Here is a 27114-nt window from a genome sequence, read left to right as displayed (position 1 = left end):
ATGGGAGCTCAGGGAAAGCTCGTACACTGGATCCTGTGGATCACCGGCTTTGTGTTCTTGTTTTTCTTCGGATTTGTCATTGGTAAGTTTGTAGCAGTGTGTGTGTTCACATCCTTTTTACTGTGCAAATGCCCTGCTGAAATAATCTGCTCTTGTTGTGCAGATTAACGGGATTTGCAGAATGAAACAGTGAAGCTTGTAAACAAACGTGGTTTCTTTGCTGTGCATGAAAAGTTTAAGCGATGTGTATGTAATGATTATGATCCTGCAATGTTCCTGTTTCTGCAACTCTTCTTTTACTGTGACTGAATGATTTAAACACTTAGGTTTGTCCACCAGTTATAAACATAGATGTATATGTGATCAACAATGTCCCTTAGTTCTTTAAACTTCGATCAGTCGAGTTTGAGAACCATTAACAAGTTTCTGGCTCAAATAGCTTTGGATTTTTGTCTTGTTATGGAATGTATAGTTTACCAGGATTGTTGGTTTTCCAACACAGACTTGACTTTTCAGTACAGTTCACATATTGAGACAGAGTTAAGGTCAGACCACCCCAGAATCTTCATTTTAGTCTGCTTTGACCATTCTGAAAGCAATCTTGTTGTGTATTTTGGGTTGGTGCATGCAGACATAAGAATTCTTATTATTTTGTCTACTGGCACCAGTTATACCCAGTACAAATCCAGAGGATAATACTTGAATAATACACCATGTTTGGTGTGCTGAGCTACATTGTAAGGCCATTTCATCAAACTCGCACACATACCTCTTTTATTTGATTGTTTTTAAAATAGCTTAGGTGTTTGGTCTAATTAAGCATTCGATCTTACACGCCTTCTAATAAACAAATATGTTAACAATACCTTGCTAAATTTCAAAGGTGTCTCACTAATTCACAGTTTATTTCACAGTAAATTCACCACAGTTTGGATGTAACATGTCATGTTTTTAAGTTCTGTGTCCATTACAACAATGAAACCAAAACAAATCCCAAAACTAGCAAGACCAACATAAAAACACAACAAATACTAAGTTAGTGACAGGTACAAACTAGTATGAATTTTTTGGAGCCACTCTCTCCCTAGGCTACTTATTAGGGATTTTGGACCAATACATTTTAATTTGATGAAGTTCAGTCCTCTCTAAGATAGAACTTTATGTTGAGGAGTCTTATTTAATGCTGCCACACAACATAAAAAGCTAAGTGGTGATATGTTTACAATATACAATATATGGGTACTATGTCTATGATAAGAACATTGTACCTGTTAAATATTGCATTGTTTTATTCTGAATACAGTGTAAGTAATTGATTAAGGGTCTTACTCAGGGCCCTAACAGTGACAGCTTGGTGGTGGGGCTTACAGCAGTGAACTTTCTGATAAGTAGTTCAGTAGCTCAAAAGCTGTTCAATCAGGTATTGGCCCAAACCTACCATAAAATCTTTTAAAGGCTTATCATGTGATACAAAATCATAAACTGTTCTTGCTTATTAACTCTGACCTTTATACCAGAATTTATGCATGTGCTTTGTTATGTGGTACATATTATATATGTTGTGTTAATAATTTGTTGAGTGCTATTCCTGTGTACTCAGGACATGAAGAAATATCTGTAAGTCAAATTGTTCAAACCAATAATCTCAGCAGTATGTTAATTAAATTATTTTTTTTCTGAGGCTGGTTAGTGAAACCCGTCAATGTGCAGCATGAAAAGCCCCCACACAGCTACCTACAGGAGTTCATGAGTGAAATCCATGCAGAAAACATTAAACAGCATCTCAGGTACACTAACCACACACACACACCTTTTAATACACACATACGCTGTTGTTGTTTGTCCAATCAGAGCTTTTTTTTTTTTTTTTTAACAAACAGGAAGTTTACTCGTCTGCCCCATTTGGCGGGGACGGAGCAGAACCTGCGTCTGGCTGAGCAGATTAGGGAGGAGTGGTTAGCATTCGGACTGGACTCAGCTGAGCTCGTGTGGTATGATGTTCTGCTGTCATATCCAAACAAGACCAGGCCAAACTACGTCTCTATAGTGGATCAGCATGGGGCCGAGGTACACACTGCCTAATTCTAATCCCAAACCCTAATTCCTAAAATTTGATTTAAAAATTACAGTATTTCATCCTAACCCTAATACCAACCTAAACTCTCATTCCAACTCCTTACCCTTCATCTTTTAATTAAAACTATTAATAGTACAGCTGTAAAACTAACCAGTATGGCCATGAGTTACACTCATTTCTTATTCCCAACAGGTTGGGCAGTGCCCTTAATGGTTTTGGCATTTTAGTGCAAACAAGTAGTAAATTCTCACATCTGTGTTTCAAAATGTACTAAAACACTCCAAAGGATTGTTGAACAAGCATTGAGGAACCAACTTTATATTTAAGTGAATGGATTTGTCATATCCAGTTCCCTGCTAGAAAACAGCTGGTCTAAACAGGTTTCTGTTGGCAAATACTTATCTAGTGCTGGGCAAGGCTAAATAATGCAGCTTTTCTGCACAAATCAGTTTAACAAGCACAACAATGAAAAATCTTGGACAGTGACTGGCAAAAAACGAAACACTGGTCTGTGCCGGAAGCTTTTAAGCTGGATGGTCAGCAAACGTTTGCCCATGTATATGAGTAGAATATAATTTAAGGTCTTTAAACCTTGTTTGTTTGTGTTTGTTTGTGTAGTGCTTTATTAGCTCTGCTGTAGACTGAGAGTATGCATTAGCAACACTGTGAGGATTAGGATACAGAACAGACCTGCAATTATATGAATGTCTGTTTCTAGCAGACGTGATGTAGCATCCGGCAAATGAACGGGTGTTTTTCTTATTACAGTGAAAACAATGCTAAATATTCAAACCTGCACTGTGGGTCAGCAGCAGACTGACCGAGGCGAGGTTGAATAGGTTATGATCAGGTTAATGAGCAGGTTGTTCACCATGCATGGTCCCTGTATGAAAACACTCAGTGGTATAACCGCTGTGATAGAACACAAGGCACTGAAATGTATTCACTCCCCATAATTTATTTTCTCAGTAAAGAACAAGTAAGAAAGAAGACTGTGTTTACACCCCACATCCCCCAATAGTCTTTTAAATAAGTCTTTTGCCCAAGATGAAATAATTTTGGCTTGTTTCTATTTACAAATTTCCCTAAATTTTAGTTTGAAAACGGAGCTGTAGAGCAAGTATTCAGATCGGGGCTCTATGATCAGGATATTCAGTTTTGGTAAAGATGAATGTTTTAAAACTAAGATCTGAGTGTACTGTGCACCACTTTTCCATCATTCCTGACCAGTTTGCCAGTCACTTCTGCTTAAAGCATACCCACAACATCACTATATTTTACACCAGCAACTTTGTTGAGGAGGCTTGCAAGTAATTATTTTTTTTATTCATGTGTTTGTTGTTTGTGACTTTTCCATAAAGGTCATTCTGGATTAACACCTTAAATAGGGTTGATCGAGCTGTAATTTTAACTGTTTAAAAGTTACAGTCAATTACTCTCTTGGACCAGCCTGTCCTAGAGAGTTTGGCTTTGGTTTTATATTTTTCAGCTGACTTAATAAGTTCAGGACCTGTTGGATGAAGTATCGGCATTCTGTCAGACCTTTTAAAGAAATTCATTGTTGTAAAAAAAAAACCCAAGGAAGCTGGTAATGGTAATGTTTTGCATTAAAATTAAGGTAATCTTACAGTGATTGTTTATGAAAGGTGGGCTGGAAGTTATAAAGGAGTTCTAGCAGTTCTTTTAGATTAGTCAAGTCAGCATGCTTACTCTGCAGTTTTACCTTGTACCACATGATGACCGTGTGCTTAGTTTATCATTTATTCTGTCACAAGACCTCGTCAGAGAAACAGAGACGTGAATGCTGGGTAAAATGCTGGTGCTGTATTTTCCTCCTGTTGTGCAAGATGAGACACAATATTACTCAGGCCGAAATGGATTGGTGAACGGGGTGTCAATCCATTGCAGGACGTCACTCGCTTACACCAGGGTGTAATTTATATTAACCAAACCAGCGTCCAAACCACGAATACAAACTTAAATGGCTAAAACATGTAATTAAAAAGTAAATTTTCATTTTCATCAACCTCTTTATCCTGGTTAGGGTTATGGCAGGTCTGGTTCAACTGGAAAACACTGGTCGAAAGGCAGGAATACCCTGCATAGGATGCCATTTAATTTCAGGGTTTTGACCTCCCATGCTCCTAGACATAGCCAATCATGTCTGTGTAGATGCCCGGCCAGTGAGTGTAATAGACCTCTGTGGTATAACAGACTCACTAACAGAAGAAAATTGCACAAATATAAAAAACGGTACGATCTGTAATGGAGCTAAACTATAGTCTATTTCTAAAAAAAATTATATGTTTTGTATCTGTTGACTTCTTCATGTTAAACAGAAACAGCCGTTAGAAAGCTTGTAGACGCAGCCACATGCTGTTTATAGCAATGTGATCTTAACGTTGGGTAGTTACGTGTATGATGGAATTATCACACTGTTCTGAAGTTATGTGTGATGAATAATGTATTTACGTTGACATACACAGATCTTGAATTCGTCTCTGGCTGAACCAGTACCGGAGGGTTATGAGGATGTGACCGACATCGTTCCCCCTTACAACGCTTTCTCTGCACAGGGACAACCAGAGGTAAACACATCCATTTTTTTTGATGGTTTGCACTGCTGATATTGAAGCATTTGTGTTTGTGGAGGAATTTATTAGCATTTTTCTAGTATCACTTAGATGATTATTGTTTTAGGGCGAGTTGGTTTACGTGAACTATGGCAGGACTGAGGATTTCTTCAAACTGCAGAGAGAGATGGACATCAACTGCACGGGCAAAATCGTCATTGCTCGATACGGAAAAATCTTTAGAGGGAATAAGGTGAGAAAGTGTGTGTACCTTCATCAAATGTCATTTTGCACCACTGGCTGCTAAAATATACAAGATCCAGTGAACTGCACTGTTTAAAATTAATTTAATTCTTTAAGAAAAGCAGTAGAAACTCCAACCCACAAATGGAAGTTTTATCAGACTTTTGTTTTTTGAAGTTCATAAAATATAAAGTATAAGCATAAACATTTGCAGTAAATGTATATGCACTTTAACATCAACATAATTAAAAGAAACATTTATTCAGTCAGGATTTACAGGCTTTCAAGCTTATTGGGATGAAATAAGCTGCTAATATCAGATAGCTATCATTGTGATCTTTGTGTCTGACCTTGTTTTTGTGTGTGTTAGGTAAAAAATGCAATGTTAGCCGGAGCTAAAGGCGTGGTGTTGTACTCCGACCCGGCAGATTACTCTGCTGATGGTGTAAAGCCGTACCCCGAGGGATGGAACCTGCCTGGAAAGGGTGTTCAGAGGGGCAATGTCCTGAATCTGAACGGAGCCGGAGACCCCTTAACCCCCGGGTACCCTGCTAAAGGTGAACCCCTCTGTTTCACTAATGTATTTTTGGGATTGTTGCTCACTGAATGATTATGTACATGGACTGTGGATGTTACGATATATTGTTTTAACATTTTAGATGCGATTCTTATATCATGTTTGTTGTAAAACTTCCATGATTGGTTTCTCCACAGAGTACACATACAGATCCAGTCCAGACGAAGGGGTGGGGCTTCCCAAAATTCCTGTGCATCCTATTGGCTATGAAGATGCTTTTCATTTGCTAAAGTGAGTCACACTTGATTTATAAAACTTCATTTATTCATGTTATTACTGTTGTGGGAATTCAAAATAACCCTTAAAGATTGACACAGACAACCGGGATAGTGATAAAAGCAAATAATCCATTTATTACTCAGCTGAGGGCCAATCTCAATGCAAACGCACACATGCCTTTACAGGAGACAAAGGGCGACTCCGTCTGCCCTATCACAGTATTTATACCCCACTTACTGCCCCTTCAGACTAACTCTGCTCAGCAACCCAGCTCAAGGTCAACTTCCCACACCAAACGAGTTTATCATCCTACAAGAATAGTCAGTTTGTTAGAAACATGGCGTACCTCCACAAGAATGCACCAGTATCAAAACTGCACGTGCACCCCCGCACACACAGTCCCGACACCCATGCACTCCCACGGAAGCAAGCAGCCCATGCAAAGGTCAACATATCTCTGGACCTAAGAAACCTTCCAAAAGTCTCTTCTACCTTTGCTAATTGAACTAAGAAAGCAGAAACTTATGAGTTTAATGCAAATAACTAATAAAATATAAAATTTCCATTCACATTACTCTATAAAAAAATATTTTTGTATGTATTAAAATGTGTATTATTTTATTCATTTTTTAAATAATTATATTTTTTAGTATTAACTGTCGCATTTTGGATTGGGACACTCAGTATCCCAGTGCATTGTGTTGGACACACCCTTACACAAAGCCAGCGACAGATTCTTACACACAGCAGGTCTTATATAGCACCCTATTCCCTCTGAAATTCATTGCTGCTTGTGTCAGCGCCTCAACGAGACAGTAGGTGTCAGGATTGTGTATAAACTTTTGTCCAGGTTTAAATCTAACCAGTACTATTGGCTGGCTGGCGTCTACACAGACATGAAAGTTGACTTCATATTCATGTTGTTTTGTTTATTTGTTCCTTAATTTATTATTCTTTTAAAAACATTGAGCTTTTCCTTTTTTGTATTACTTCTAAAGGATTTTTAAAGGACTGTTTGTGTTTGTGTTTTTCCTGTAGGAATATGGGCGGGGCTGCTCCGCTTCCTGATTGGAAAGGTGCTCTGAATGTATCGTACCGTATCGGACCGGGATTCATCGATGACTTCGTACAAACGTGAGACTCTGGTTGGGGTCTGCTAATTTATGTAGAGCAGTAGTTTTAAATGTTCTGTCATTTAACTTGCTGTGGTTTTCTGATAACTTTAACCACTAATTGGAACAGTGGTCTCCTGTCAAGGTTGGAAAGAAAAGCCAATAAGTTTCGCCCTTACTTCTGAGTCTTTTCACTGCTGTATTAAACAGACTTATTGTTTAGATCATTACTACTATCTAACACAACTTCTGTTTACTTTCAGTAAAGTGCGCATGAACATTCACAGCAACAATCAGGTGACTCGAATATACAACGTGATTGGTCGAATCCGAGGAGCTCAGGAGCCAGGTACACATAACACGCACCTACAGTATTGTGAAAAACTGCATATTGCTGCGTATTGTAGTATTGTACAAAAGCAGGGGATGCTTAAGTGAAACAGCGGTAAAGTACGCTAACCCTCTACTGCTGAGATTTGAGATTTGTATTTAGAAATGCTGGCTCTCACTGTGGTTTGGTGAGGTCCTAAAGTGTTCCTGGCATAGTCTGGCCTTAATGGCACACATGCTAGGTACTCTGTCTACAGTATATTCAGCACACACAACATGCAAGATTAAACATTTAGTGACATTTAGGTCTTCCTTCCTTCCTCTGCATGTGTCTGTTCATAGATCGGTACGTGATTTTGGGGGGTCATCGTGACGCCTGGGTTTTTGGAGGAATCGATCCTGTTAGCGGAGCTGCAACAACACACGAAGCCGTCCGAGCTGCTGGAAAACTCAAGCAGAGAGGTAACACACACACACACACACACACCTCACGATTTGCCTAAACACACTGGTCCTAATTTGTTTGTTAAGCAGTTAACATCCTACTATTCTTTCTGGCACGTTTTATGGCCAAAGATTATTTGGACACCTGACTATGAGCTTGTTGGACATTTTATTTTAAAATCAAATGGTATTAAATTAGAGTGACCTATGTGTGGTCTTTTAGCTAGAATAACAGCCGCTCTTCTAAGAAGGCTTCTCACAAGACTGAAGTATGTCTGTGGGAATTTTTATGGATATGCACTTGCCACTGTGCTTTAGGTGAGGGGTTTTATTCTCCTTAATCTCTAAATTCTCTCATTTATGTGTGTCAGGTTGGAGGCCTAGACGCACCATGATCTTTGCTAGTTGGGATGCAGAGGAGTTTGGTCTGCTGGGATCCACAGAGTGGGCTGAGGTATGAAAGAGAGTAATATAATGTTTAAAAATTTTATTTTGCTGTTTATTTGATGTGTGTGTGTGCAGGACAATGCTAAAATACTACAGGATAGAGCAGTGGCTTACATCAATGCAGACTCCTCGATTGAGGGTGAGACACACACATACGGAAACACATGAATTTTATAAATGAATTATGGCTAAAATAAAATGAATGAATTGTGTAGGTATGTACACGTTGAGGGTGGACTGCACTCCCTCTCTACACACACTGGCGTATGAGGTTACCAAACAGGTCAGTCAAACATCGTTCATTTGTAATTTTACTTTATATAAGATCCAAGTTCTGTATTGTTAAGGTTTGTTTAACAACCGTCGTCCAGGAGTCCACACAGACATGATTGACTATGTTTACAAAGTGTTTTTAGCTCCAGCGAGATGCAGCGCTGCTTTCACATCATCACCACATGAAAATCTTCTTCCCCTTAAAGCTTCTTTGAGTGTCCAAAAAGGTGGAAATCAGATGGAGCTAAATCCGGACTATAAGCGTCTCTCAGACACGACTGATTACTACTCCTCCACCCTCACTGCTTCTAACCAAAATATAAAAGTGTGGAAACGTTTTGAAGATCGCGAATGTGCTGTGTTTCTGCAGTTAATGAGTCCAGAGGAAGGAGAAGAAAAAATAAGTCTGTATGAAAGCTGGCACAAACGAGACAACTGGACCGATTATCAGGATGCACCTCGGTAAATACGAGCTCAATCTGTCTCTGTCACTCTGTGATCAAAAGTATGTGGACACCTGACTATTAGCTTACTCGACATGCAATTGAAAAAAACATTAGAAGGGTGTTCATATATGTTAGTCATATAGTGCATCTCCTGTTTAGTTTCACCTCAACCATCTGGATTCCTGATCCTAAAAAGGTGTGTGTGTGTGTGTGTGTGTGTGTGTGTGTGTGTGTGTGTGTGTGTGTGTGTGTGTGTAGGATCAGTAAGCTCGGCTCGGGCAGTGATTTCGAAGCCTACTTCATCAGACTGGGAATTGCATCCGGACGAGCGAGATACACCAAGAACAGAGTGAGAGAGTGTCATATGTGCAGTACAAAACATTAAAATTATGAATTTATTTATCCACTCCCAAAACTGTCATGATACGTCCTTTAGACGTGCATGTGAACGAATGTGTGTAGGTAATGAGTGTGTGTGTGTGTGTGTGCAGAAAACAGAGCGCTACAGCAGTTACCCCGTCTACCACAGCGTATACGAGACGTTTGAGGTGGTCGAACGTTTTTACGACCCGACCTTCCACCGCATGGAGTCGGTGGCTCGTGTAAGAGGGGGCATGGTCTTCCAGTTAGCCGACGCCCAGATCCTGCCTCTGGATTGTAACGAGTATGCTCGGTGTCTCACTCAGTACGCACATACCATCCATAAACTCGCCCTGAAACACCCACAGGAGCTGCAGGACTACGATGTGTCATTCGGTAAGGTACACACACACACACAACTGGTAGAGTGGGTGTGGCACAAGGTTTTGGGGACCAAGTGAGTGATGTTTGCAGCATTTGGCGACTGTGACCTTGTAGAGTCCAAGCAATTGGGGGGTTAAGGGCCTTGCTCAAGGCCCCGACAGTGGAAACTTGGTGGTGATAGGGATTGAACCATTAACATTCTGTTTACTAGTCCAATCTGTATACAATTCATATACCCTAGCCACTAAACTGCTGCTGTGTGTGTTTGTGCATGTGTGTCTGCACGCACCCTGCAGTGGATTAACACCCAGTTTGGTGTCTCACTCAGTGTTTTCTGGTGGCATCAGACTCCAAACAACCCCTTTTCATTTGGTGACAAATATTAGACCCTCACCACACTCTCCCTAGCAGTAGAGATGTTGGCAGCTAGTTTTTAGGAAGTGTAAACATTTTTCTGATACAGGATAACCATTCATTTGTTGAAACAAATAAAAAAAACTCATCTGTATGTATCTGAGTTTTGGAAATTGTGCAGATTTAATTAACGTGTTTTTTCCTGTCGTTCGACAGACGCGCTGTTCTCTGCAGTGAATAATTTCACACACGCAGCACAGGGGTTCCATCAACGTCTCGACACACTCGATACAACAGAGTATGACACACAAACACACACGTAGATCAAAATTTATAACGTTTGTGGTCACACTTTCTCCTCAACTCTTGTTCTTACATTCTGACTGTAACTCTTAGTGCTCTGGCGGTGAGGATGGTGAACGATCAGCTGATGTACCTGGAGCGGGCATTTATTGATCCTCTTGGCCTGCCTGGCCGACCCTTTTACAGGTAAACACACACGGTACTGATGTCATGCCACAACTTTCTCTTGCCCCCTGCTCTTAGCTATAAAGAGTGTTTTTTACATCTGTTTTCTTTAAATATTTATTAGACCAGAGGATTGTTTTGCAAAACTCAGATCACTTCAAATTCAGCTGAATAAAAGTGATTTAGGCACATTTATAGTACAAGTCTTAAGTTTGATTCTTGGCAGTGCCAGGATGGACGGGTGTTGCAACAGGAAGGGAATATGAAGACATTGTTTGGTACAAGCCGTTAGCTGAAAATGCTATGGCCAGCGTACAGTCTCTAGAGCTCGCCAGAGTACACAGGACAACTGCTATGATGTATAAAGGAAAGGGGGATTAACATAATGAACGTAATTCAGAATCTAATCATTAATGTGATTTTTTTTTTATTACACCTGTAATAAAACTGTAATTTTAAATCCCAATGACAATTTCCATTAAAAGAAAAAGTGATGGCTTAGGAGCTTTTACTGTGCCTTTCTGTTAAGGTTAGAATTAAATAGTGATACTTTTGCCCGTTATGTTTTCTCCTTCTCGTAGACACATTGTTTTCGCTCCAAGCAGTCACAACAAATACGCCGGCGAGTCGTTTCCCGGCATTTACGACGCACTATTCGACATCGGGAATGCTCCGGAACCCGAGCAAGCTTGGACTGAAGTAAAGCGACAGATCAGCATCGCCTCGTTTACGGTCAACGCTGCTGCTGATACACTCCACCCGGTCGCATAAAAGAGACACTGACCTCTGACCTCATCACAAGCACGGACTACAGTCGATGAACATCACATGAACTGTGGAAGGAATCATGAAGGGCACAAATTTCACCCCTCAGTAGAGCCACCACCCCAGTATCACACACCCCAGTATCACTCCCAGAGTTAAGTTTGTACAATGTGTTTTTTTTATTCATTCAAAATGCATAACCATTATTAATTCACTTTATAGAAACACCTTGTACTTGTCTTCTTTGTGTTTGGATTAATTCCCCAACACTTTTACTTCTTCATACTTTGGCCTTTTTTAAAGTATCCAGTTTATCTCAAGCATAATTTTTTTGGACTTAATTGACTTACATGTTACCTGCGGATGTGCCATCATTTCCTATAGAGTGAGGCGGCACCGCTTTCCTTGTTGCTGCGCTACCTTGAGCATCCTGCACAGATTTACTGCTTTGATGCTCGGTTTTTACAGCCGTCAAGACCTGGAGGAAGACAGAACTGCTCGTATGCGGGCCAGAAAAGCCGACCAAACCTCCCATACAGTCAGATCGATGCCAGTCACATGGGATTGATATTTTATTGAAAATATTTAGGGTTAAATAATAATGTGAATTACTCAGTTACGTCAACCTTGATGTTTCAGTGCAAAGCTAAATCAGACGTGACGTGTTCCCTCTGCGGAACAATTTTAGGACCATATTATCTCATTAATCTTGGTACATCCAGCCAACCAAGTCCAGTCCATTCAGAATGTGTGCATGTATAGAACAGTATATATACACTGTAAAGCCAAAAGTATTTGTACACTCCGGTTATTATTGTTTACGAAGCGTGTATACAATTTTGAAAACGGACCCGTGCACCTTTCTGTGAGGTCCATAATGACAGGGTTCGACCAGTTTGGTGTTGATAAACTCCTGTGGCCTGCACAGAGCCTTGAGCTCAACCCCATAACAACTTTGGCATAATTTGTACTGACAATCAAGCATGAGCCCGACCTCAGAGATGCATTTTTGCCTAAAATAATACAAACACACTTCAATACATTGCATAATGCCCATGGTTTCGGAACGAGATGTCCAACAAGCTCATGGTCGGATGTCCACATACTTTCAGCCACAGTGTATAAAAGACTGAAAGGTCCTGATAATGTCTCAGTTCTGTTTCCTGTTTACACATTCTCACTGCCTTTGTTCTTCTCATTGGCCGACGCTGGAGCAGACGGCGGCAGGTCGAGCCGCCGCCACGACATCGGCTCCGCCTTCTTCATGACGATCTCGATTTTAGCGGGCATCATGTTTACGGCGCTCTTGCTCACATCGATCACCTGCCAGAACAAAACGTTAATCACTGAAACAATCAGAGCGGAGAACGAGCAGAGCGGTGGTACGTTCAGAGAGAACATCGAGAAATAACGACACTCACTCCCCACAGACGGATCTCCTGCTTAAACTCCTTCTCCCCCTCAAAGATCACACTGATGTTCACCTGCCAAAGAAGCACACGTACACAATGTTCACACTCCTGTAGGCCTGCTCCCCAAATCCTCCCCACACTCCTGCAGAACACCATATACTTACACGGGTGCTGTTGGCTTGTACAGAACACAACTCAGGAACTGAGTGTTTAGCGTAGATGGAGATGGTCACCTGACCAGCGGTCTGATGCCAATCAAACCGACATGGTACCACCTTCTTCCCCTGTGAAGATAAAACAAACAAATCTGTAAACAGTAACATAAATCATTTTCATTATTAGCTTTATCCTGGTCAGGGTCATGGCGGGCCCTGTTTCAATTGGAAACACTAGGCGCAAGTCCATCGCAGGGCTTCGACTCCCCCCGCCCCCAAGCATAGTGAATTGTGTCTGTGTAGATGTCCGACTGGCTGATAACAGTGGGCTAGTGAGACAGACCAACTGGCAGCATTCCAAATCACTGACCACAACACCATTAACTCCTTCACACTGTTTATTTACATTCTGCACATGCAGTGGACACGTTACTGGAGTGTGTGTGTGTGTGTGTTCGCTCACATCTGCTTTCTTCCACAAATGAGTTCCTTTGCTGCAGCCTTCCAGAGAGAGAAATGTGTTAAAGTCTGATGTTTTCCTCCGACAACAGCTCCAGTATTTCATCCTACACACACACACACACACACACACACACTTCAGTATTGCAAAAATGTTTAGTAATGCACGGCTGCCAGATGACTGGCCAATAGGATGATCACATGAATGAACAGGCGTACGAGTGTTCCTAATACAGTAAGATGTGAGCGTACATGCTACTGTGTTTTCTTCATGTTAAAATATCATATTAGGGTGTATAAAACCAAAATAGAATTAGACATGTGTGTTCCTCTCTCACCCTTCATGAAAGATGGGAACTCCTGGATGATGCATACAAGTCTCCTGTTCACTCGCTGGCCCAGAGAAAGTCTAAAGCACACACACACACACATTATTACACATTCTAACAGCTGTTAGATCATGCTGGTGGTTGGATTAGGTAAGTGTGGTTGGTACCTTAGTGCAGCCTTTATTTTTACACGCTGTTCCAATTTTCACCTCGTTTCCCTCATTCTCTGCAAGGAAATGAAGGTTTATTTAATCATTATTACAATGACATTGTGATAGTGCTTTGAATTAATTATATAAAATAAATCATATACTTCCAACATTATGGGAACAACTATTTCTGTTTTAGTATGACAGTACCACTGGGTACAATGTCAGGTCCATAAAGACTCCAGTGGCCTGCACAGAAACCCCATTAAACATCTTTAATCTTTTAATGATCTGCTCAACCATTTAACTGAACTTACTTAGAGTCTAAATACTTTGGTATAAATAAGCTGTATTTAAATAATCTTGTTTGGGCTGTATCTACTACCTGGTTGACGTGTTAAACTAAAAAATATTGTTAGACGACACTGTGGTTTTAAGAAAACAGCTTTTCTAATTTATTTGTCAACTTGAAGAAAGCAGCTGAAAAATAATCCATGAAAAGTTGCATAAAGTGTTAAATGACCATGAGAAAAAAATACCATCAAAATCTGAGTGAAGTGAATGTTAGTCCAGTCTCTTAACTCACCATTTTCTGCGTTCTGATTCGTGTCTGTCAGCTGCAGTTTCTCCAGCGCTTGCCTCAGGTTTGGAGACACTTTCTGCTTCACTTCCACCGGTGGCTCATCAGCACTGAAACAACAACACAAGCACGTCCTAACTCACAATCTAATCTTCTTTATGTGTATAATGTGGGCGATGTTGAAGGTCGTCTGTACCTGGGTCTCTGGATGAACGCCACAGGTTTAGGTGCCTGGATGACGTACTCATCGAACCTTGGCTTGAGATCCTGCAGCTCCTTCTTTCCTCCAGAAGACTTCACTTCTGGCTTCACAGGCTCAGGGGGTTTCTCTTTGTTATGGCAACCCTTCGTGCAGCCCTGGAACAGAAACGTGCTTTGAAACAACCAAAATGTGATAAATTTTGTCTCATTTCTGCTGTCTTTCAGATGCCTTTGTACCTACAGTTTTCCCCTCCAGTCATTACACTGCCCACTACTGAATGAACACCCTGGTTATGCACTACAGACAGCTTGGCATTCCAAAAGTGTACCATGTAGTGAATAGGGTGTGATTTGGGATGCAGCCACACTGGGAGCTGCTTACTTACAGCAATGCTGAGGAAATCTGAGAAGTCTGTAGTGCGCCTCTTGCAACATGACCAGCCCTGTGTTCCACACACACACACACACATACAGAGAGAAAAAATGAGCATAAAGACATTAGACATGGCCATGTTAAAAAAGGTTGTTACGGTAGGTTGTATTAACAAAGTAACTCACCTTTAATGCATCGTGAAAAACTGGAACTCCTGGATGATACGCGCACGCATCTGTAATGAGACACATCCAATAAAGCTACAGTTTAACCATAAAGGAAAGAACTAATACTGGGTGTTAGGGACTTGACTTTACAGCACCAGCCTTTTTTGGATACCTGAATGGCAGCCAAATGTGCAGACATTTAACAAGGTTGTCTAGCATGTAGACAGCATTAAAGCCTGGCTTGGAGATGGTGGCACTGAAATAAAGGCAGGAGAGGGAGCTGGGAGTGGCTGGGATGAAGATGCTGTGATTCTCATTGGAAAAGAAAAGGATAGACAAGATTAGAAAGGAGCTGATTAGAGGGACGGCACATGCAGTAAGTTAGGGAGATAAGATTTAGATGGTCTGGGCATGTGCAGAGGAGAAATAAGTTCTCAGGGACAAAGGGTGCTGAGGATGGAGCAGCTCTGGCCACCCCTGACGAAAGCAGTGGAAAGGGAAATAAGTCTGGCGTGTTCTTATTTGTGAGCAGTAATTAGAGGGTGGAGCAAAGACTTCTGGGGAGGGGAAGTGTTTATAAAGTGACTAGTAGGAGGAATGTAAACAAGTCAGCCTGGCACTGTATTTTTAGATGCTGTTTTCTTAGTCTTTCAAAAGTTCCCCACTACATTTCTCAGCAGTTACACTTAATTATTCAGTTGTTTTTGCATCCCTCCCACTTTTCCTTCCAAAATAAATATTCCAACCACAATGCACCACCTTCACACTGTCTGAGGAGGTGGGTCACCGCATTAGACCACTACTCCACTCGAGTGCCCTTATCATTCTGTTATTAATAGCATATTACATCTTATTCCCCACTTACACTAGAGGACACAATTTGGGACGCACAATGTTTGTTTATTAACAAGCATTGTGCTGTCCTCTTATCCAACTGTGCCATTTTAGGAACGCTGAACCAGAAATATGGGTATGACCAGTATGCACCCGAGCTATTTACTGCCCACTGTAGATATTTATTGTCATTACCATGATTGACACGACATATCAGTGTGTTTAACTTGGTTACACACTCATGGTTGATTTATTGCCAGAGTAGTTTGGTCCTTGGTCAAAGTGATCTGATCACATTGTAAACCCTGCTTGATCCTGGACAGTGATGCCAATTTGCCAGTTTCTAAATCAAAGCAGGCCCGTTTTTGGTGGGTCATTTATGACTCCTGACCATCCAGGTAAATTTCCACTCATGATAAAGCTTCTTCATTGTTACGTGAAGACACCACTGTTTCAGGGTGCAGTTTTATCCACTGATAAAGAATGAGGTGGCAATATTACATAAATAATACGTATTTATTATTTTATTTATTAACATTTAAACATCTTGTTTTACACACTTTGGTTACATCAATGACAGAAACAGTAGTTAAGTTTAATATCAAACACAGTCATGGACAATTTTGTATCTCTAATTCACCTCACTTGCACGTCTTCGGACTGTAGGAGGAAACCGGAGCTCCCAGAGGAAACCCACACAGACACGGGGAGAACATGCAAACTCCACACAGAAAGAACCTGTACCTCTCCACCTGGGGATCGAACCCAGGACCTTCTTGCTGTAAGGCTATAGTGCTACCCACCGAGCCGCCCCCAATACCACGAAGTAAAATGACATTAAGTTTTTTCATTTGGCGTTTTGATAAACCATTGAAAACGAAATCTCGCGATACTTTAATACTATATTGTGTTGGTGGTTGCAAATATCGCGATATTTTGCCATACAGGCTCTCAGAATATCAGTTGTAGTTGATGGGTGCTTGCTGTAGTAAACAGTGTTGCTATAGCAACTATGAATATGCTCTTTTAGATGCAGATTTACGTTAAGTTAATGTATATCGACTAAATATCTTAACATAACCACACTGTATTTTCAGTATTATTAGCTAAATTATTGTAATACTACTAATACTAAGTCCAGTTCTGTTTCACAAGTTCTGAACAGCTTTGTGTATTTTAAATGACATAACCAGCCTGAAAACTGATTGAAATGTAATGAAGTGTATTGAAATATATTTAATAAAATAACATGTTAATGGAAGAAACGCTGAACGTTTGAAGTCAACTAACGTTACTTTAACCTTAGCCGGTTTAGCTTTAGCTCGCGGCTAACAGTAAAAACAGCATAAAAACTCACCATCGGAATTGTCTGGGTCAAACCGCTGCCCGCAGCCTTTGTTATAACAGAGCACCGACATGACTTAAAAAATACACTACAGGAATAAACTAAACTGAAAATATACAAATATAGTTCCAAAAAGTCACGCTGGACTCAAAATGTGTTTCTTGCCTAACATGAGCCGGCTCGTGTCTCACTGACAGATTTCCGGAAAACCTCGGAACATTCGGGAAACTTCGCGAATTTCTGCCGATGTGACTTCGGATTGGTTTCGGCGATTTCCGAAGAGTTTACAAACGCGCTCGGGTACATTCGTGTATCTCCGGAAAACATCGGATCCGCATTATTCACCGGAGTTTTGGCCAGCGAAAGGTGAACGGAAATCTTGTGATCGAATAAGCATTAATCCGTGTGTGATTAGAGCACAGACACATACCGTGCTTTCACTTTTTTCATACATTTACTTTTAACAACCACTTTATCCTGGTAGAATAACAGTAACTCCAGCACAATTTACAGTTAAGCTGTTTAGCCTACACATTCATCCCAATGGTTGAACTGGCATGTACTGTATAATAATTGTTATAACTGATGCTATGGTATTATGTATTTTATTTCTTTACATTAAATAACCACTTAATCCTGATCAGGGTGCGTCTAGGCACAATATAGAAAAACAGTAGACAAGACACCAGTCCTTTATACTCACCCTTCAGCAGAACATGCCAAACTCCTCTCAGGTTTAAATCCAGGTCCCCATGTACTGATAAGTACTGATTCCTGCCCTACATCCAAACCAACTAAAACCTAGATCAAATTCAAATAAACTAAGACAAGAATTACAAAATATCGTTTATTTTGACACCCAAGCCAGACATGACCCTTTGGTAATAATGCAAAATAACACACTAACAATTTTTGCAGACACTAACGTTAGTAGGAGGTAAGTTAGTAACTTAAAAGATTCTTTTTCCCCCTCAGCATACATTTACTTTTCATTCAAATACAAATAAACCAAAACACAATATGAGCAAGAAGTGCAGAAATGTGTTTCAGTGTTTATTTAAGAACATAGTCAGAATGGGGGGGGGGTCACCGCCTCAGTTTTGCACAGCCCGCTGGGTGCTAGTACAGAGAAGAGCCTTGACGCTTGTCTCCCTGGAGTCCTGAGGGATGTGTCGAAACAAGCCGGGTTTGTGGCCTGAAAGGTGCGAAGTGCAGAACAGGGGCGCCGATGTAAATGTAGCACATGTGAACGGGTCTCACGTCGAATAATGGCCACACCACGACAGGACAGTCGGTCTTCAATGTTTATTGCTGAACACAATACATGGGCAGAGTTAGCACATGCACACACGCACGTAGACACACCCTCTCTTTCCCTCTCCCATTCAGCATTCACCATGAGACTGTCTAAATAAAATGTAAATACTTTGTACCGTAAATAAAATGATCGGCCGTGTACTTTTTTAAGATTAACTGACTAGGTAGAAACTTTCTTTTTTGCTTCGCTACACGAAATCATCACACAAATAACCAAAACTGAAGTTAATATAATCACATAAGGTAGCTATTTATCACAATGGCCAACAATGAATTATTATTTATAGAACTGAACCTCTTTTTAACAGTTTAAAACAGTTAAAACAGTTAATACACTGGTAAAACGTACCTGAACACAATACATGGGCAGAGTTAGCACATGCACACACGCACGTAGACACACCCTCTCTTTCCCTCTCCTGCACAAAGTGGAAACTCATTAGCATAAATGCTGGGTTTAAAAATGCCATCTAAGCTGTAACTTTAGCGAAAACAGCGATACAGCTTCACTCTGATGTTATAACATCCTTACTTGGCAAATTACTACAGGTTATAGAGCTTTAATACTCTAAAAGAGGGATATTTACAAGAGAGAGAGTGAATCGCATCTTACCCATTCAGCATTCACCATGAGACTGTGAAATGCCCGGGAAAACACGGAGCTTTCAGGCGTGGTGTCGCGCTAACTAGTGCCCCACGTGAAACAGGAAAAGGGGGAACCCAAAAAAAAATAAACCTTTACAATTAAATGAATTAAGAACGCACTTTTTTTTCCGTATAAAGCTTTGAGGGAGTTCATTACATAACCCAACATTTTTCTTCACATATAAAGAAATGAAATAAAAATTATATAAAAAAATATTAAAGTGCAAAAATATCACGGCTACATAAACATACTGTGAATGAGGTGTGAAGAAAACGGCATCAAGCTGGTTCAGAGTACAGAGTTCATTCTCCCTAATGGTAAGCAACCGATTTTTTTTTAAGTGTTCATTCGTACGCAATACAAACACCACGTTTCATCAGCTCTCATACAAAACAATGTGCAGATTTGTGGTTTATTATCAAAACCTGTTAAGTCAGCAGCATCAGGCTCCACTCGTAATTCAGTATTTCACATTTTTAAACCCATCTGATTCAGCTAATTAGCACAACAGCAATGGTCTGCTTTCGAAACACTAATAGATTTGTTTACTCTTAGTGGTGCTGTGGCCTTTCGGTAAGTAGTTTACCTTTCTCAAAAAGTCGTGATGTATCACTATGAGCCACCTATTAAATATAAAGTCATTAAGCAGTCATTTAATTTTCATCAGTTGCTTCCTCCCTGTAATGGTGGTTGACAGTCTGGTTCAACCGGGTAATCACTGGATGCAAGACTGGCCACCCCTTTTTGACATAGCCAATCGTGTCTGCGTAGATGCCTGGCCGAGACCGCTGTGCCACCCGAGCGCCTGGCAGCTCTAAGCTCCAATAAATAAGTGCTACAAAAGTCTACAGTCCACATCTGATCCACTTCATTCATAGTGATCAGAAGGGTGCTGGTTCAAGTTCCACCACCACCACCAAGATGCCACTACTACTGTGTCTGCTAAAAGCAAATAAATATAGCTGAGAAGTTCTGAATTGGGATCTTCTCACTTCATATCCTCTCTCTGTTGTTCAGAAATGCCAAAACCAACCGGAAGCAGCAGATGAACCTCCCACCCTGTTTCTATCATCGATCATTCATGGCCTCCTCCAGCTCTAGAATACTCTGCTGCAGATTTGCACACCGCTCGGGCACCGTGTTCTCCTTTATTTTCTTCCTTGCATACTTGAAAACCTCCTCTATCCCTTTCGACTCGGGCGGATACTGAGGCAGCAGGTGCCCACGCAGGTGCAACTCCGTCCCTTTGGCCGCCAGTCCCAACAAGAAGCGCAGGAAAAGGTCGAGACGCCCTTCACGTGCGCCGAGCACACGCTCGATGGCTGGTCTGTAAAGATCGATAAAGGGTCGGTCTTTCTTGGACTTCGGCGACGCCTCCAGCATATTTGACCCCGTCGTCCGGAAGGTCACGTAGACATAAACGGCAGCCATGAACTGCTGGACGCTGTAGTGCACGAATTTGAAGCTCCTTTCACTTTCAGCCGGGCTGTTCAGTTCGTAAGAGATCCCGCCCTGATACGCGACGCTGTTGAAGTCCAACTTCAGGTGCGAAACTTCGTGGTCAGAAAAGACGTCACGTTTTTCTAACAACATATTAAGCGCCAGTTCACCCATCTGCATCAGGAAACTTTTATCGCTGTCGCTCCACCGAGATGCGTCGAGTCCTGTCCCGACGTAGTGCTCGATTTTTCGGTTCGTCTGCACGATGATATACTGCGCGAAAAACCCGGTGAGCACCGGGGTCCGCTCTGTGAAGTCGGGATTCTGGAAGCGGCGCTCGTAAATAAAAGCCACGATCCAGCAGAGGAGTGGAAGATAACAGGCGTCGTAGAGAGCCGGAGAATCTTTCACGTGCTTCAAAACACGAGCGCCTAGCGCCGGATCTTTCGTCCGCTTGCTAAAATACACGTCCTTTTGCGCATCGTCGAATCCTTTTAATTCTGTGAACCTGCCGATGGATCTGACGGGGATTTTCCGAGCAGCTGAACGATGAGCTGCGATCCAGACGGACGCATGAGGCAGCAGGTCTCCTCTGATCAAGCTGGTCAGGAGTGCGTCCGCCGGCGCCGGAGTCGTGACGTCCACCACGGCCACGTTGTTCATAAAATCCAGGGCTTGCCTGCAGAGCTCGAGCGCATCGATGACGAACAGTACGGAGCAATCCGGTTGAGACAGGAATTCCGCGTGCTTCGTCTCGGGGTAAAACGATGCGAGGAAATCCAGGAAGGTCTGTTCAGAGTTCCGGACCAGGTGAAGGTCGCGACCAGGAAGCGCGAAGACGTACTGAAAGTCGTGCTCGGCTTTATTATTCGTCCAGTCCATTATGAACTTCTGCACCGTCACGGTCAGTCCCACGGCTGGGGCGCCCGTGGTCACGACGAGCCGTGGGCGACCCTCTTCCTGTAGGGGTTGGAACAGGTTTCCGACAGAAGTCTGTGTCAGATGGGGCGATGTTTCAATAAAAATCGGCGATTCCACATAGACGTTACCAATGAATTGTTGTTGCCCTGGACGACAGGTTCCCTCATAAAGACTGTAGTAGCGGCGGTAATTGTTCGTTCCCAATTCGTACTGCACCAGAGCTGGAGAGGGAGAGAAACAGAGATACATCAGACACGCAGGTAGACTGACATCTATAGACATATAGGGTCTGTCCGAAAACCTAGTGATCTCTCTACATAGTCGCATTTTACCAGCCCAACACTGGCGAGATCCTGAGCCCTATCGACCTGGCCGGGCTGGGGAAGGGAGGTTAAATAGACCACTGGAGTCGTGCGTCATTCTGTAGTCCTCGTTATGCCCATATTTGGAGACCTGGGTCTAAGTCAGATTTCCTATAGGAAAAAAATCGACTGAAACATGTTCAGAACCCTGTACGTTCTGTCCTGTGTACATTTTCCTCCTGTACATCACTGGATCCTCTGAATTACGAGGTTTTTAAAGGATCGTAATACTAATAATGCTACACGAAAGCTAACGCTACCGCGCATTAATTAGACGTCACTGAACTACACCGATCGAATTGATGGAAAGACGGAAAGAGCGGCCCGCTTTTGCTGAGTACAAGCGAAGGCGTAACACCCGACCGTCCTTGCGTTCTACTTTAATGTAGCTAGCTACTAAAAATATAAAGTAAAACCTACGAATATCACTCCACTGTTACACCGGTGAATCGCGCTGCTTCGTGCAGTTATTTAAGAGGCTTCCAGTCTAGTGACGTCAATTCAATGCACAGCAGCATTAGCTTATATGTAGCAATACTCATATTTTGACTCTTTAACGACTTCGTAATTCAGAGGATCCAGTGATAACAGACAGAAGAATCTCCATAAAACAAAACCTAACAGCTTTGGAACATTTTTTATAACTACAGGATGTGAGAAAATTTCTCTTAGACCCGGGTTACCAAATATGGGCATAACAACATGGAGTGGACTACAATATGACCACACGACTTCAGTGGTCTATAGATGTCACTGCTGCTGTACAATTCCGGCCTCTGCTGACTGACTGGTCAAGTGCATTCGCAGAGAGATTCTCTGGTGCTGAAGGAAACAAATTCCTGCATTAATGTTCCCTAATCTGGAGAAAAGCCTTCCGGGGGATAAACAAATAGAGGAGTTTTGGGTGTCAGATGGTCATTGAACATGTACATAAATATGAAGAGACCATGTGACATAAAAAATCTCATATAGGATTGGGATACTTAAACAACAGCTGAAAGTACACACACTACTACACACATTTACATTTTCATTTTACATTTTCAGCATTTAGCAGACGCTTTTATACAAAGCGACAATGAGCTGAACACGATGAGCAACAGTGGCAACTTGGTGGCGGTGGGGCTTGAACCGGCAACCTTCTGTTTACTAGTCCAGTACCATAACCCCTGAGCTATTACTGGCCCCCGTACACACCTTTCCTGCAGAGGTTCTCCAGAGTCCGGGCGAAAGCCGGCTTGTTGATGTCGTGTAGCGTGCGTACAGTGATGTGTAGCGCCTCTCCCGGGCTCCGCGTCTCATGGATTCGGTCCACCACGCCCAGCACGTCGAGCTCGCCCTCCTGCTCCAGCTGACGGAACTCCAGATTTTCTTTACGTAGTTCACTCAGACTGCGTATGAAACACATCAGCTCCATCTGCTTGAGCGTACGGAGGGTTTGCAGCATGGCCTGCACAGCGAACAAACAAACAGAATCAAACCAATCAGTTCACTTTGCTTAGCTGAGCCGAGGCTCCTGTGTGTCCCTACGACCTGTCACATCTAATAGCAGGTAGATTTGCTTTACAGTCATCGGTAAACACACTGAAACTCTTCCTACCATGAATATATACTGCAGTGAGAGTTCGTTCTGTCCAGACTCTATCGCAGGAGCAGGAGGCTGTACGGGTTCCGGCTCCGTCCTAATCTTTCTCTTCGCTCTCGACTGCTCCACCATAATAAAACTTTCATCCTCCTCCACCTCCATTTCAGCCGCTGCCGACTCGACAAACGTTTCTCTCCTGAACATGCAAACACACAGAACATGAGCTCAGTGGGCTGCCTTAGCGTGTGTGTGTGTGTGTGAGAGCACAGAAGTAGATGTTTGTGGGCGTTTTCTTGACCATGTCCTGATTTCAGTGTTTATTATGTAGTTATTAGTGAAAAGTGTTTGTGTCTTTACCCATTCCGGTTAATGAAGACACCCTCGTGATGAACGCTGGATCGTTGGCCCTGCGTCACTGATGTTATTCCGGTCTCTGGTGAGTCCGGGCGATGAATCCTGATCCTGTTAGACAAACAGAATGACAAATCCCTCAATCTCAGTCACTTATTTAATGTATTTACATGGTGGTGGCCCGGTGGTGGCTGTTGGGGGGACTACCGGGCTTCACTTTAATCAAGGCCCTCATCCCTCTCCCCAAAGCCTTTTCTGATTAAAAGTGGAATTCATTCATTCCTTAACGATTGTTTGTTGTACAAAACGTCCCGATTATAAGTAGCCTGTCATTAGAACGAGGGTAGCTGTGGTTTCCTCCTTACCATTATTATATGCATCGCATTTTTGTGAGTTCCTGAGTGAGTTGCTTGTTGAGCACATCGCCTAGACCAGAGTCTCAGCGGTTACAGCGGTACCACCGACCTGGCCTGGCACTCAGACACAGCTGGCTCTTAACACTGTATTTAAACTGGCTGGAGAATCACTTGGAATACAAAAATACTAACCTGGTCCTCCATATAATTAAAGTAAAATTGTTTAATGTAATAAATGCACAATAACCACAGCAATGAAATGCTGTTATTTTTGTGTGTGTTTTGTAATTACCCAGTAGGTGCTGGGAGTTTAACCATGGAAGGTGGTGGTTCATCTAGAACATCATGCTCTGAGCCCTCCATATGATCGTCACTACACATGGAGCCATAGCTGCTGGGCGGCCGCCTCGCCATGAAGCTAAATAAATCACACGAACATAACAGACACACCGTGTTATAGCAAGATTATGCTTTACAAAATAAATCTACTACACAACTATAGCTGAAAACATTTAGGCTAAATAAGAAGGTTTGAAAGCGTTATACTAAAGAAGGGGGCTCAAATAAGATGTCAACAGTATTCATTAAAATTTGCACACATCTGAAACTAATTTACATGTACATTTTCAGCATTTAGCAGACGATTTTATCCAAAATGACCTACAGTACTGTGACAGTATATTGTCTGAGGAATTGAGGGTTAAGAGCCTTGCTCAAGGGCCCAACAGTGGCAACTTGGCAGTGGTCGGGCTTGAACCAGCGATTACTAGTCCAGTACCTTTACCACTGGGCTACAACTGCCATGACATGCAAATAAAACGTATGTCAAAAGCACAGCATAGATCCCTGTTGATGGTTTCATGCGTTTGAATTATGTTTGGCTGGTAGTGTTTGTCTATTTTTCACATTTAACAAAATGCCCAGAGTAACTGGCGCATGCACACAGAGGGTGGGTGACATCGAGTATCAGCCTGAACTCTCATTCAGTACTGATGATGTATTTAAGATCATTTCTGTGTGGAGTTTGCATGTTCTCCTTATGTCTGTGTGGGTTTCCTCCCACAGTACAAAGACGTACAAATTAGGTGAATTCGACATTGACATTAAACTTGTGAACTGATAAATCTTGTGCATTGAGTAACTATCTGTTCTGTCATGAATGTAACCAAAGTGTGTAAAACATGATGTTAAAATCCTAATCAATAAATAAATACAATTAAATTGCCTGTCAACTGTTGGAAATAAATTAAAATGACATTTAGAAGACTTAATTGTCTAAAGCTACTCTCTGTAAATCTGACATTTTACTCTTAACGATTTCACATTGTAACTACATCTTCTGTTGTTTTACCCCGAGGTGATTCTGATGGAAACCTGTTTACCCTCTCAAGGTTAAAGACTGCAAGTCGAGAGTGCAGTTCCAACAACACTGCTCCTACTAGATGTGACGGAAAACCTGGCGTGTTTGCACCAAAAATCATGAAGAACTCCAACTTTTTTTCTTTGCTAGTTATAACTTTCAGTTCAATTTAATGTTGTGTTTGTATGATTTATAAATCCTGTTTATTTAAAGTTTCCTCCAGGCCACCCAAAGAGGACGGGGGTCCCTGCTGAGTCTGGTTCCTCTTAAGGTTCTTCCTGTAATTTTAAGGGAGTTTTTTCTGCCACTGTCGCCCTCGGCTTGCTCAACAGGGGTTTTTGGTCTGTTCAGAATCAGAATCAGAATCACTTTATTTCGCCAGGTATGTTGCACATACGAAGAATTTGCTTTGGTGATACACACAATAGTACACATAGTAGTACAGATGGTCCTGGTGGTACTGTTGGTCCTGGACTCTGTAAAGTTGCTTTGAGACAATGTTCATTGTAATATATATATATATATGACTTAATTGGTCGAATTAATCGAACAATGTCGGTTAATCGATTGACTTGGTGCTCAAAGTGACGTTTCTTAAACACAAAACTAGTGTAAATAGCAAATCCAGCACTTACCCTTCCACCTCCGAGTCACTGTTACTCATGTTGAAGCCTCTGTCTGATCGTCACAGAGTAGAAACACAGATTATCACCATTTCTCTGTTAATGTACAAAACAAAACAAACCTCGGTTAGCAACATCGCTAACACTTAGCTAACACTAGTTAGCTTAGCATAGTTTCCCATTTCGGTACCAACTCGGTCTAAACAGCACTTATTACACAACCCGGACACAATTCATCAGCTTACCTCAAACTATTAATAGTATAAAGCGATTAGAATAAAGTCATATTTATAAATGAACGAGTTTTAACCCACCCCAGCTCAACTGTCACAAAGTCCGACGGCAGGACTTGTTTAGCAGGTATCTTGTTTCCGCGTTACGTCATTGCGTCACTAAAGCTTCATGAAGCGTCCAGGACAAAGTACTCACACACGGTACATAAAATACACTTAATATATCAGACTTTTCCTCTTTATCCCAATCATATCATTATTTATTTATTATTCATGTTTTACACACTTTGGTTACATTCATGACAGGACAGGTAGTTACTGCTTACACAAGATTCATCAGTTCACAAGTTTTTTAATGTCAAAAACAGTCATGGACAATTTAGTATCTCTAATTCGCCTCACTTACAGTCTTTGGACTGTGTGAGGAAACCTTCTTGCTGTGAGAACATGCAAACTCCCCGGGCCAGTGATAGCTCAGTGGTTAAGGTACTGGACTAGTAAGCAGAAGGTTGCCGGTTCAAGCCTCACCACCACCAAGTTGCCACTGTTGGGTCCCTGAGCAAGGCCCTTAACCCTCAATTGCTCATCGTGTTCCGCTCATTGTGTAAGTCGCTTTGGATAAAAGCGTCTGCTAAATGCTGAAAATGTGAAAATGTAAAAAAAAATTTAAAATGTGAGGCGACAGTGCTACCCACCGAGCCACAGTGTCGCCCCAAATCATATCATAAAATAAAGTGTGGCACGGTGGGTAGCAGTGTCGCCCCACAGCAAGAAGGGTTCAATTGGTTTAATTCCTAAGTGAAGCAGTCCAGTTTGCATGTTCTCCCTGTGTGTTTTACTGTCT

At 41.8% G+C, this 27114-nt stretch overlaps 3 protein-coding genes across 4 annotated transcripts; 1 reads left to right on the top strand and 2 right to left on the bottom strand.

The window, feature by feature from the left end:
• On the top strand, nt 1-11297 carry naalad2 (N-acetylated alpha-linked acidic dipeptidase 2). The gene is made up of 19 exons (XM_063017147.1): nt 1-82; nt 1682-1787; nt 1881-2067; nt 4564-4665; nt 4778-4903; nt 5264-5450; nt 5608-5701; nt 6728-6823; nt 7065-7150; nt 7474-7593; nt 7947-8029; nt 8098-8161; nt 8238-8305; nt 8666-8757; nt 9000-9090; nt 9233-9497; nt 10056-10137; nt 10236-10328; nt 10889-11297. Exons 1-19 carry the CDS (start codon nt 1-3, stop codon nt 11076-11078), a joined length of 2214 nt encoding a protein of 737 aa, XP_062873217.1. The 3' UTR covers nt 11079-11297.
• A 334-nt stretch (nt 11298-11631) lies between these two features.
• Nucleotides 11632-17218, bottom strand: chordc1a (cysteine and histidine-rich domain (CHORD) containing 1a). The gene is made up of 11 exons (XM_063017177.1): nt 17089-17218; nt 14916-14965; nt 14744-14800; nt 14353-14513; nt 14163-14266; nt 13595-13653; nt 13437-13507; nt 13103-13205; nt 12649-12768; nt 12494-12556; nt 11632-12395 (listed from the first exon to the last, which is right to left on the bottom strand). The coding sequence occupies exons 1-11, from the start codon at nt 17147-17149 to the stop codon at nt 12240-12242; spliced, it is 1005 nt and encodes a 334-aa protein (XP_062873247.1). The 5' UTR covers nt 17150-17218; the 3' UTR covers nt 11632-12239.
• Nucleotides 17219-18366: 1148 nt separating this feature from the next.
• nlrc3l (NLR family, CARD domain containing 3-like) lies at nt 18367-26435 on the bottom strand. Of its 2 annotated transcripts, XR_010015517.1 has the most exons (8): nt 26352-26435; nt 26050-26133; nt 24347-24472; nt 23705-23809; nt 23363-23543; nt 22960-23212; nt 19007-21621; nt 18367-18812 (listed from the first exon to the last, which is right to left on the bottom strand). XR_010015517.1 is itself a non-coding variant. In XM_063017148.1 (7 exons), exons 2-7 carry the CDS (start codon nt 26076-26078, stop codon nt 20108-20110), a joined length of 2208 nt encoding a protein of 735 aa, XP_062873218.1. In that variant the 5' UTR covers nt 26079-26133; nt 26352-26435; the 3' UTR covers nt 18367-20107. The 2 variants fall into 2 exon arrangements, 1 of the variants encoding a protein (XP_062873218.1); XM_063017148.1 differs by having other exon boundaries at nt 18367-21621.
• Between the last annotated feature and the right edge of the window lie 679 nt (nt 26436-27114).

Source organism: Trichomycterus rosablanca, chromosome 20 (genome assembly GCF_030014385.1).
Source record: "Trichomycterus rosablanca isolate fTriRos1 chromosome 20, fTriRos1.hap1, whole genome shotgun sequence".
Taxonomy (NCBI): Eukaryota; Metazoa; Chordata; class Actinopteri; order Siluriformes; family Trichomycteridae; genus Trichomycterus; species Trichomycterus rosablanca.
The sequence above is the reverse complement of the archived record's forward strand: the minus strand, read 5'-3'. Positions and strand labels throughout refer to the sequence as shown.